At 37.6% G+C, this 13,417-nt stretch overlaps 1 protein-coding gene across 1 annotated transcript in view; it reads left to right on the forward strand.

The window, feature by feature from the left end:
- galt (galactose-1-phosphate uridylyltransferase) overlaps window positions 1-13,417 on the forward strand; it is a 116,251-nt gene that overhangs the window by 62,825 nt on the left and 40,009 nt on the right. Inside the window, exons 6-7 of the mRNA XM_041810766.1 lie at window positions 8,407-8,463; window positions 12,794-12,916. Coding sequence (XP_041666700.1) covers window positions 8,407-8,463; window positions 12,794-12,916 — 180 coding nt within the window. The remainder of the gene's footprint in view (window positions 1-8,406; window positions 8,464-12,793; window positions 12,917-13,417) is intronic.

Genomic DNA, 13,417 nt, shown 5'->3' on the forward strand with positions numbered 1-13,417 from the left:
AAGCCCAGGCACCATTTAAGCCCATTGGCGACTTTGAAGTCAATTTAAAAAAAAAAAAAAAAGAGGGGCCTGTCTTATGCTATACATTATTTGGTCCAATCACACAATTTCTTAATTATATGTCAGTTTTTGTTTGACACCAATCACATTTGTAGATATTGAAAAAGGCCCGCCTACATTCGTGCAGTCTCAAGGAGGCTCAGATGAAGTCGCCTCAAAATTTTGGTGTTTTGGGACCCCTCAGAAAGAACCTCTTTTCAACCATTTTCAGCCACTGACTTGTTAAGTACATTCATATTATGTAATTTGAGAGATTATTGATTTGTTTTTTTGTGTATAAACAGGTAGTTTTTTTGTAATTTCTTACTATTTAGTTTTATGTGAAAAGATGAGTCATGCTAGCTAGCGTAGCGAGCTAATCACTAGTCAATACATGTAGCCCTACTGATAGATACACTGCTTAATGATTAAAAATGATAAGTACACAAACTAAGTGTTTTCTGATTCATTTTACATAAATCTTACATAAAACTTTGAACAAGAATTCCTTGATAATTCAGAAAGTTTGGCAGAAGAGGAATAACATTGATGGCAAGTTTTACAGCATATTTAGGCTACAGGCATTTCTTTAAACATTTGTTTAATTTTGGTGAGAACATATTATCTTCATTTCCCTGGTAGTCACTGTAGTACCATTTAAGCCCAGTGTGTTCCATTTAAGCCCATCTTATGTGTTTCAATAGAAAAAAATGAAATTTTGAGGTTTGATAGCTTTTCGCTGTAATCCTGTGTTGGATGTTGTTATACTAACTTCATTAACACAAGTACATCACAGATCACACACTGCCCAGAAGAATTGTTATGTCAGTTAATTTTGCATAATTATTTGTTTATAGTGAGAAAAATGCCAACAAAAAAGAGGAATTACAGCAACTTTCCTAAAATCATCATTGTGACAGCCAAACATTAAATCTAAGTTCAATAAGATGTTGTTGATTCACTGTAATGTCATTTAATACTTTTAAAAACAAACACATTTTTTTATTTTGTCAATATTGAATCAAATTTTGTCAATATTAAATAAAATGTTCAATGAAATGTTAAATACTGAAGCCAATGAAAATTAGGTTTAGGCCTACTTAGTCATGTTTGTGGTGGTCCATTGTTACAAGCCAAACATTAAAGCCAAGTTCAAAAAATAAATTGTGTTTAACATGTATAACATGTTACTGAATTAATGTATGTTTACTACTTGAAAAATGTAATAATTTTTTAAATTTCTGTCAATAAACGTGGTTGTGGGCTTATTTGGAACACACGTGAGCTTAAATGGTACTTAGGTACCAATTAAGGCCATGCCAGACTTTTGACTTTATTCATAACATTTCTTTAATTTGTTCTTTAAAATATGCATAAGTAAATAAATATACCTTCAAATGAGGGATTAATTCTTCATTCTAACAAATGATCATGTTTATAAACCATCTTAGTATCTATGAAAAATACGTGAACTTAGATTTTGGTGGGCCTAATGGGTACACTTACCCTAAATGCTTTGGGGTGCAAAAGGATTTTGCTGTAACAAAGATGATGGGCGCTGAATTTTAAATCAATCATAATGAAAACATATGACTCACACAGAAAACTGTATTGGCCCCCATATGGTGTGATCATCAGAACACTGAGAACAAGCTGGACAAAGCAGTGGCATGGCAGTATTCTGGGTATTTCTACATGACCAGATTAATGCAGTGCTTGGTGTAAACTACATAAAATAAACATAAAATGGCTTCATGTTGCTTAAAGAAAGATTAATCTAAAGAATTTATTGAGGTATGTACAAATGCTGTGCAAGGCTTACCATTATTAATCCTTGATAACTGGCGTCTTTTTAGAAGAGTGGAATACCGGAGACAGTATAAAGTAATGGAGTCCTAGTCACTACTAGCAGAAGAAACAGGACCTTAAAAAAGAGTAAGGAAAAATAGAAAGACAAGGTAAAGCACCAAATCATGTCAACTTAGAAGTTTTGAACACTTATGTATGCACTGATTGCAAAGTACTATCCAATTTTTGAATTCACTCAAAAAAGGAGTGGACCCAATCTCTTCTTGTCCCGTGAGCTGAATGTCTTGTCACATCCCTTGTGTTTTGTGGCAGAAGCTACAGCAGACACAAAAATGCAGACATACATGTAGAGTGATCCAGCTGTCAAGCAGTTATCAGACGGGTGTTGCTGTGTTTATATGTTCTTCTAAAATCAACACTAAGCTGTGACTGGTGCTACCCCCTCCACTTAGAGAGTGTGTGTTGATCCCACAGCTCTGTATGTCATCTTGCTTGCCCTTGCACTTTTTCTGCTCACAACAGTTTTGGTTTAGAAAAAATGCTGCACATCTATTTTTTTTTTTGTTTTTTAAATTTGAAAATTTGGACACTATCAAACCTAAAAATCTGAACCAGAATCTTTATTGTCATTGTACACAAGTACAATGAAATTTTGCACAGTTCCATTCAGTGCAATTATCATTACCTCTGCCAAGGAGGTTATGTGATTGGCAGGGTTTGTTAGTTTGTTTGTTGGCAACATAACCCAAAAAGTTATGGATAGATTCTGATGAAATTTCCAGGAAATGTCAGAAATGGCAAAAGGAAGAACTGATTTGATTTTGGGACTGATCCAGATCATCGTCTGGATCTAGGAATTTTTAAAGGACTCTTCACTATTGGGAAATAGGGCTAATGGCGGAGGTCTGCGCTCTCTGAGTGCTTTTCTAGTTTATTATTGCAACTGCTCTGGGATATGTGCTGTTTTCCAGTCTGTTAGTTTTGGCTCTTATTGTCCTGAACTGTCTTCCTCAGGATAGCAGTTGTTACAGGTGACGATAACACAGTTATAAAAATAACTGATATTGTATCATATGATGCACACGGCTGGAAGGAAATAAAACATTTTGCCAGCATTACACTATACCATATAACTACCTCTAAAGAGGAAAAATTATTACCTTTGTAGGAACTCCTGAGTGGATCCCAATGCTGGTCAATGCATAGCATGAGCTGCCTTGAAACCTAGCAAGAGGCTCCTGGGAGGATGATAAAAGTAGAAAAGAATTAGAAGCAAATCATCCATTACCATCCAAATGAGTCTTTAAAGTGTTTCTGAGATCCACTTACTACAAAAAACAATACATGGGGCAGGCTTTCCACTGGTACCCCATCTGGCAAGAATGTTTCAACAAGGCAAAAGAGGTTGTCTTCTTTTTTGTCGAAACAGGAGAGAAGCCCTTTATGTCCTCTGAGCAGCCCTCCAACTGTCCTCTCTGAATCTTGAGCTTTGTGGCATCCTGCAAAAATCAAGTGAGCTATTAAATCTTTAGTGCCGTGACACTGACGTGCACATATCCCCATTGTGCATTTAGGAGGTGCTGGAGCCAACAGGTAGTGCACAGGACCACCACAGTCCACCACCACACTATCCACCTTATTCCTGGGGCTGCTACTGTAAATGTGAATATGGGCGAAACTTCCGGTGCCAAAACGGAAGTAGGCTACATTAAATACATGTATTCTAGTACAGCAGCTAACTATGGACGCTAACAAAGAACGACAGTTGTTTCAATAGGAATTCTTCTGGAATTTGTAAATATTTATATTTTTGTTATCACATGTTCACATTGTTTGTATTATAAGCTGTAGATAAGTAAATAAGGTGGATACCACATTATTCCTGGGGGTCTACTGTAGCTATGAATGGAAGTGGAACTTCCAGTACAGTAACAATAATAGCAAAAACATGATTTTTCCAAAGGCTTACTAAAGTGATTTAGTGTCAACAGTGGTTGTTCTGAAATAAATAAATATTTGCTGTAATAAATACTGCTTCATTTTTGTTAAATCAATGAGCTGAAATTTTTTAATCATATTTTCTGTAATGCTCAGTACCTGTTGCTATGTTCATGGTACTAATATTATGACAAAGTTAAATATGTCTCTCACAACATGCTGTCCACTGTCTAAATGCATCGGGGATGTGATTCTTTTAGTATTAATTTATCATTAATTCTTAATACAAAACTTGACATTTACCAAACTGAAGAGCTGGCAACTTGAGTTATGGATAATTTTATAAATATAATTCACATATTTAAGAGGGATTAGTTTGTAAAATGAGAATTTCAGCAACTCCACAAACTAGAAATGTATCTTTTTATACTGATATAAAGCTAATAAAGTTAGCTAAATATGCCCGTGTAGGTTATCTAAAGTAATGTCATCAATTTGAACTCTCCAGTAGAGGCTAGAGAAATAATAATAATATTATCCCGTCTGAGGTGAAGCAGTCTAAGTTTGTGTAGTTTGGTATTAAAATTGCTTTAATAGTCACGTTTAGCATCTCGTTTCTATGCAAAGTCCCATTTAGATAGAACGGAGCGGAAGTTGCGCCCATATTCATGGAAGGGTAGGAATAAGCTGGAAAGCCTACCTCAGGGGACTCTGAACACAGATATGAATATGACTCTGAAGGTGAAAAATCCTTCACCTTAGGTCGCTCTGAAGCAGCAGTGCTGCGGCGGGACTCTCACTTTTTGGCTAGGGGACATCACGGTCCTCACGGTCACTCCCACCTCATCTGGAAAACTCCGTCCTTTTTCTTTCCCTCTTCCCAGTGTTCCCAGCACCCAACCGCCCATTTTTTGTGCATTTTTCAAAAGTCTGAAGTGGGCGGAGTTAGCTCTGAACTTGGGGTTCATTTATGGTCCCCAACACAGCAAGTGTTCAACGTTCTCCACGCTAAAATGACAGCAAAAAATACAAATCAAACAGCAATGTTGGCTGGTCTAGAATTGAAACAAAATGCCTCCTGACCCATTTAACTTCTACCTATAAACATGTGGTGTTACTGAATGAAAAGAACTCAAGAAATATTTGACACTACGACAAAAGAAGTTCTACATACCTTACCAATAGCTCGTAGGCTGATGCTCCGGGTGACGTCGAATTAATACACGCCAATGTCCTGCTTTGTATTCCATCTTCGTTTGCAGCTCGTTCTACGAGCAGACAGCAACTTTATGAAATATTTCCGCGCACACGAGACCACAGAAGACACGAAAACGCTGTAGTTTACCAGGCAGCCGTTGGTGGTTTGATTTTCCAACGAACCACACACGCATGCGTATAAGGTCCTTCTTTCCCCGCGCCTGCGCGAAACCGTATTCGCACATGACAATTGACTGCAACCACAGTGCGCAAACGCATTTCGAGAAAGCAGCACTGTTTGTGTACATGGAAGGAGGTGACTGAAAACTGTTCACTCTGTAGCTCGTTTCCAAATTGTTCCATTTTTAATCACCCAAATCGCTGTTCTAGTACAGACAGAATAGAAAACGTTCCTGTGTAGACAGGGTTGAATGGCGATGGGAAACAGTTTTTCAAAATTATTTTTAGATATTTATTTTTTATATTGATACAACTTTATTGAACAGATTCCAATAGTTAATACAGCGTTGGCACATGAAACAAAACGTATTTTCTAGACATAAATAACCCCACATACAGGTAAAGAGAAGTTTAGATTAAATTACATAAGGTATGAGAAGTAAATTAAAATTTCAGAAACTAAACCATGGTTTCATATTGTTTTTTTTTAAGAATTTTTTTCCCCTTAGAAATCAATTTGATAGACTATATGTACAGTTCCCATTCATTTTTAAAACTGATTATGGAGGGTTTCTTGTCATTCTATTTGCATTCATGTTTAAGTTATTTAACCAGTAAAAATAACTATTGTATATACTATATATTCAACTGTATTATATACATATTATATATACAGTATGTATCTCTCTCTCTCTCTCTCTTTATGTATATATAAAATAGTTCTTTCCAATTACCTTTTTATATTTCCTATTGGTAATATGTGTCATCCAATTTCAGTTCTGAAAGACTGACTGAAACATTAAAGTACATCAATGTATTTTGTGTTAGATGCATTAAAGGAAGTGGAATGGCTTTACAAATGCAATGGCATTCTTTGTGAGAACAATTAACATCATTCTTTTCCAATAAATCAGTTAAACTAAAATAATTGACCACTTTCATCCATCAAATTAAGAACAAATAAAATGATTTTTGGTACCATTCTTGTTTCAATAAGGTTTTCATATTAACTGTAACTGTCCGTTTATTTCACAAGGCAGCATCATGTGGTGTAGCACTGAGAAACAAATGTGAACATAACAACAAATTGGTGCTTGTTCACAAGTTTTGCAGGTTGACAGGTTTTTACTGTATTTTCTACAGAACTTTCCTGATCATACAGTTTTTTTAACCTCTTGTCCCTGCTAAAATTACGGTATGTGATTGCAATTTTATTCACAGATTTTTACTGTGAATTTAAATGTACATGAGAGAAAAGTCTGTAATTTTAACAAAATACTACTGTAATTTTTAGAGTAATTGCCCGTCTTGAAGATTACAGTATTTTTCCTTTATTTTCACAATCTTCTTTCGTTTAAACGGTACAATTTTGTAATTATTACGTACTTTAATTGTAAAAATTTATGTTTCATACCGTTGCTTGATTTACAGCAATTCTGTGTATTTTATACAGTAATATATGTTTATTTGTTTTACGGTCTTTTACTGTTGCTATTTGACAGTCTTTTGCCGTATTTTCTACGGACATTTTTTACAGTGTGGTAAATAGAGCCCTACATACAGAGTTGTGCTATGGGGTGGGGTCTAGTTGTACTGAAAGCCCTCTAATGGCTGCCTCCACTGTTGGAAATACCTCAGATATAACAACACTTTCAGCTTTCATGTTGGGAAATAGGGCTGTAGTCAACCAAAGAAAAACTTGGTCGACCAAAATCACACCCAGGCACCAATTAATCAATTGGTCAATCAGGTTAAAAAAAATCATTTATTAAAAAAAGTTACCTCTTTGGGGACTAATTCAATCCATCCAGGCTCATCACTGCGCCCACTTGGTACTCTAAATGATCCTAAAATGAATGGAACAAGCCTTTGGAAGCATTAATATATCTCTTCGGCTCATCACGTCTTACTATATAATATAATTAATTGAGAGACGATCAGCGCGCACCTGCCTTTGATCTCTGTGATCCCGGTGCCATAACTTAAAACTCATACAGCCTACAAAATAACCTCAGATCATCGTTTTTCATTTGTTTATAATGGTAACTAATAACAGGATCACTTGATCCAGCCCATGCTTTGTCATTTCCGAGCATAAAGCAGACCACATGCAGCGTTTATTTACGGAGGTGAGAGGGAAGAAGTTCGCTCATCGGGACTTAATGACCAACAGACATTGCCTTTTATCACTTCTGCTGAGACTCAGCAGCGCCACCACAATACAAACAGCCTGCAACTTTGTGATGAGTTGATGTGGTGTTTCTGAGCGTTAGTGCTGTGAAATATCAGAAAATATCCCACTCTGTGTAGCTTTGTGTGCTTCTCTACCTGTAATTCCTTGAGCTGCATTGCTCCTTTTCCCAGCAGCACGTCTCTCTCTATCAATCAGCTGCTCACACGCTCTTGCCCCCAGACCAGCGTCGGGGGGGATTTGCTAAAAAAAAACTAAAAACTAAAGCTTTTTGATCAACCAGCCCTATTGGGAAGATGTTTTCACTCTTCTACTGACCTGCTTTGGCATGAGTATGTGATAGTTAAGGGGGAAAGGGTTAGTTGTTGTGTGAATGCTTTAATGCCTGTCAGTGGAGCGATTAATTCAAAATTAGCCACAGCTGCCCTGTTGTCAAAATGGACATTTCTTGATAAAAAGAAGCACAGAGAGCTCTCAGTGACAGAAAAGGTGTTTTTGCTCTTCTGCCAACCTGCTTCAGTATGAGTATGTAATAGTTAAAGGGGGAAGGGTTACTTGTGTGAATGCTTGTATGCAGCACCTGCTAGTGGAGAGATTAGCTCAAAATTAGTCACAGCGGCACTTGTGTCAGAAATGGACAGCATTCCTTATTAAAGCAAGCGCAGAGAGCAGCACGGAAAGCTTTCCTCAACAGGAAATGATGTTGTCGCCCTTGCTGACCTGCTTTTTCGCAAGTGTGTTATAGTTATGGGGAAAGGATTGGCTGTTGTGAGTAGTTGTGTACAAGGCTGGCTAGTTGAGTGATTCGCTTCGACTTAGCTGCAGCAGCAGTTTTGTATGAGCTGGACAACATCTCTTCATCAAAACAAGAGCTTATCACACAATTCCATCAACTTGTAAATTCCTCCATTTGAAAACAGATGAAACTAGACATCAAGTTTACCAACAAAAGACTTTTCTCTTGTTCTGCTTGTGTGTTGCAATAGTTTGTTGCTTTGCCTACATGTAAGGAAAGTAATGCAACTCATTTTCTCCTGTTGTCTTCTTTTTAGATCTTTGAGAATAAAGGAGCCATGATGGGTTGTTCAAATCCACATCCTCACTGTCAGGTACAAAGACACACACTCTGAACACAAAAAAGGAATTCAAACATACTTATCATTTATGCTTTAAAATGTACACATTAAACATTAACACTGAATGCGGCTACTTGAATTTATTTAGTTTTCAAATGATTATTTTGCAGTTCCGGTGATGGAAAAAATGCTAATTTTAAGCCTAAAGATACTCATAAGCTTATGAAAGTTAATTAGAAAAACTTGAGAATTGTTGAAAATTACAAGGCTAGTGGGCATGGACTTGCCGAAAACAAAGGCTTTATTGCACCTGTCATAGCTTAAGAAAGATCTCCACCTCTTTCCCTAATTGACCCTTTGCTAAGCCAGCCCCTAAAACAGTCACTGTAAATGTCATATGGGAATAAAAATGTTATACTGACACAAGAGGATGATTCAGAAATGTCACGGACACAGACTGGAGTTCTGTAGAGTTAACTGAGCAGCTGCGATCATTGACAAATGCAAAATGAGGATTGCAGACAGAAACATCAATTTATAGTCTTTTTTAAAGATTTATTCTGGGCTTTTTGTGCCTTTATTTTTTGATGGAGAAGGACAGTGGATAGAGTCAGAAACAGGGACAAGAGAGTGGGGAGAGACATGTGGAAAATGGCTACTGGCTGGATTTGAACCTGGGCCACCTGTAACCTGACACTCCGGATGGATTTGTTTCACACATCCATCTGGAAAACCTTCCATACCCAGTGTTTGGGAAAGGGCAGAGCATTTAAAAAAAAAACTCGGAGGGTGATTAGATGAACTTTCAGACTGCCACATCTTTACAGGCCAGTCATGCATAACATGAACCATGGCAACTGTAGACATGCCAGTACATAACCTTTTTTGTATTTGAAAAGAAAACAACTCAGTGCTGTTCTTCGTTCTTCTTTTAACTAAGAAATGTCGTCAAGTTCAAATAAAACTGATGCTATAGCAGCATCCACGCTAATCTTTTCAGCCATAATTGCACCGGCCTCTTGTTGCTGCGTTCTTACATCACGCCTCAGCCGTGTCCTAAAGTACTGCCCCTCACTGATTGGTCCTAAGATAAGATAAGATAAGATAGACTTTAATGTCCCCATAGGGAAATTTATCCTGGACTCTGTCCCACAGTAACAAAATCAATAAATACATACATGGTCCTGTCACTTTCTAACCGGGCCCAAATGTTTCAGATGGGAGCTTTGCAAGATGCATTCACCAGTGAGAAACACAGAAATGTGCGAATCCATGTGATTGCAAGGTTAGGTCACCTGCATACATGGCCCTAAACCACTAGGCCATCTGTGCCCTGCATCAATTTATACCCTTGACAACTGGTATGTGGAGGCACCCACATGGACATGTCAGAGTCCATCTCCACAAATACTATTTCTGGATGTCTGCATACCCTGAACCAAACAGAGTTTTATCTGTGTGTTACATGATTTCATAGAAAACATGATATGTTCACACTAACAGATCCCCCATTTTTTGTTTATGATTTTTTTTTTTTTTAATTTTAGTCCTATTTTATAGGTGTCACCCATCACCTCTTGATGTGCCGGGCCTTCTGCTTTTCTCAGATAATCAGGCCTTTTTATTTATTTAGGCCAATCTCACCCTTTTCTGCCTATGATCCATGAAAAATTCCTGAGGCGACGTGCCTTACAGAAGACCAGCTACGATTATTGTTGATGGCATTAATCAGGTTGCCCATTCCTACAGATTCTGCTGGTGAATTGGTACAACATTCTTCACTCACAATTGCACACATACTACCCTGAGATGCTGTAACAGCATCTAAAGCTTTCCGATTGTCTAGAACAAACTGTTGGATCAAGGCGATTGCACTTCCAAGTGGCTGGAGTCCCTCCAGAGTTTCATTAGCAACTAACGATTTTATCATGACTTGTCAGAGCTATAAGGTAGTGGTTAGAGTATTGCAATTCTGTGTTCCAAAAGGCAGCCAGATGGCAGCCCATAGTATCGTTGGGCCAAATCTCAGGGCACACACCCATCAAAGACAGCAGAGGCATTCGCCATTGCATACAACCTGCAGGCACGTCTGATAAATCGATAGGGGTCTGTGCAATATACTGTATGTTTTGAAGAAATATGGAAAACCCATTTAAAGAAGGATAATAGTTAGGTACTTGAAAAGTTGTATCATGGATTTCAGAAACAGTAGTTGTACCAACATGTCTAATCGAGATATTAGAATAAACCACATAGTGAGTCATTTTATGAAAAATACCATTAACTTTATACACTAGTTTTTCATTTTGTCCAACATGAACATCAACAACACTAAGGTCTGTTTGTAAAGGGCTGTTGTGAAATAACACCAACACTAGGATGAGTCTGAATACTGATAAACCAGTATGCATAGAGATGTAATGCTGTCTAATCCTAGAATTCTTGCCATTGTTGGAAATAGCATAAATTGTGAGTAAATTGTGGCATAAGTGAGCATGCATTACAACATTTTTGAGTCAATTTTTACACGTTCTTCTTTATTGATTGGTACCATAGGTTTGATGCCAATGTATGATTTGGTTTTAGATCCAGATCAAATTCACAATAAACCTGATCCATGCCATTTCCATCAACTGATCTGTGAAAGAATAATCATTAACTTTTCAAGAAGGACATCTGGCCAGAACGGGTTTATTGTCTTTTTCAGTCAAAGGGTTGAATTTAACTCTATCTGTTACCCAATACGGAGCACATGTTCCTTGCCAATATGCTGGAATATAAGTATGAAGTTTATCACCACCACAAAGCCAAATCACAGGATCCATAGCTGGCACAGGCCATTGTTTGAAAAAGTACAACCTATCAGTGCAATCTTGAGTAAAGTCCCCATGTTGTGATATACTTTAAGAGTTACTGTGCTAACACAAACCAAGGGGAAGTATTTTCTGTTCAGCTTTTAGCACAATAAGTTGAAAGTTAGAATAAACCTGTTTATCAAATCGAACAAAAAAGTTTTGAGTTAGTTTAGCCCAAAAGGCATTGCAATAGTCCTTTGACGCAAGTTCTCTCACATCACCAGTAAGGAAAGGTAAGGAAAGAACAACCTCTCCTGCTACTGATGGATACTGTATGCAAATATCTATTGCCAGTCAGTTCTATAAAAGTAACATTATCTATATAGAATGGTTCAAAGGCATTGACATTGAAAGGAAGGTACAAACACTACATGCCCAACAAGCTAACTGAAGTATGGCCTAAAATTACCATTTCAGTGTATGGCTCTTGGGTACGGCTGCATCCATGGCGGCCCTGAAAAGACACAACAGAGTAATTGTTCATGACTGCAGAAACAATAACACCGCTACACATAATAATGCCAACTCAATGATAAAATGAGTTTTGCCGCTTTGAATCCCCTTGTTTGAAAGATTAGTGCAGAGTCATGTTGAGCATGCTCTCTGGGTCTGGCTGCCCTGTGCTGCTTGAGGTGTGGGCCTGAGTCTGCTTTGTGTGAATCCATTGTGGCTGGCCTTTGACTTTGACTGCCATTCTGGAGACTCGAGCGGGGGACCCAAAGCATGGTTCTCAAACTGTCAATTTCAAACTTCTAGTACATAGTCACCAGGTTGGAAAAGATGAATAGATGCCTTAGGAATCAATCACCAGATGATAATACTGGGAAATATAAGAAAAAAAAATGCTTAACATATGGTTGCTACAATTCTTGCAACTGTGTCAAATCCCTAGGTAAGCTGTTACCCATTAAAACACCTAAGAGAATTAAAAGTAAGAGGTCAGTTTACATAAATCCAATCAATACAGTAATTATTGAATATGTTATTGATTATATTGTCCAACCTAAGACCTATGTTTGTAATCTGTCTTTCCAAAAAGGAACTTTTCCCAATAACATGAAGTAACCAAAGGTAATCCCATTTTTTTTAAATGGAGATAAACACTGCATAAAAAAAAAACTACAGACCAATATCGCTTTCTCTTCACCATTTTCTAAAATTTTATATAATTTGTTGGTGAAACAACTAAATCTGTTCTTTCATAAAAATAAATTATTAAAGAAATAATTTACTGGTAGAGATATTGGCTTGTGATAATTCTACCATGTCTACACAGTGTAAAGACGAAAAAACTTCTGAAATCGGTGCTTCATAGCTTAAGATATTCCATGACAAAGGTCAATTCAGCCAAAGGATTCATAAACTCTAACACCCAGAATGCACTAGGCTCAATGCCTTTCAAGGCCACTCCCAGGCAGTTTCCTATTGGATAGGTGTGGCCAGCGCTTGATTAATTTCTGACTTCTCAGAGAAGCCCAGTCCTAATTTTTCTCTATGCTCTCTTTAAGGTGTGGGCCAGTGACTTCCTGCCAAATGAGCCAGCTCTGTCAGACCACTGTCAGAGAGCTTACCATCAGAAATATGGAAGACCACTACTGTTGCAATATGCAACACAAGAGGCAGAGAAAAAGGTACAGCTATGCCCAAATGCAACTACACCACATTCCATATTATTATACAAATCAATTTTATTTGGCGAAGGCTGTGGTGGGGGGTACATGGGGATTCTTCACTATTGGGAGTGGGAGATAGGGCTAATGGCAGAGGTCTGTGCTCTCCGAGTGCTTTTCTAGTTTATATATGTGATTTTATACACTCAAATACATGTCAGTACCTTGCTTGCCATCTTTGTAGCCATACCAACACATCGTAGTCTCTCGCTCACATGTTGGCTTGCCTTTTGTTTCGGTACCAGTTCATTCGTCTCATTTTAAGAACAACATGCTGGACAGCTCGCTACTTCACTGACTGCTCATAATGCCCCTAAACAAAAGCAGAAATCCCAAGACCGCATAAATTTGGTGTTTATTCATTGTTTATGTGGAAAAAAAAGACAGACAGAAGTGACTGATTTGGATCAGAGATTAAAATGTCACTGTACAAGAAGATGGTGTGGAAGATGCAATCCAATT

The sequence above is a fragment of the Cheilinus undulatus genome, linkage group 17 (genome assembly GCF_018320785.1).
Source record: "Cheilinus undulatus linkage group 17, ASM1832078v1, whole genome shotgun sequence".
NCBI lineage: Eukaryota > Metazoa > Chordata > Actinopteri > Labriformes > Labridae > Cheilinus > Cheilinus undulatus.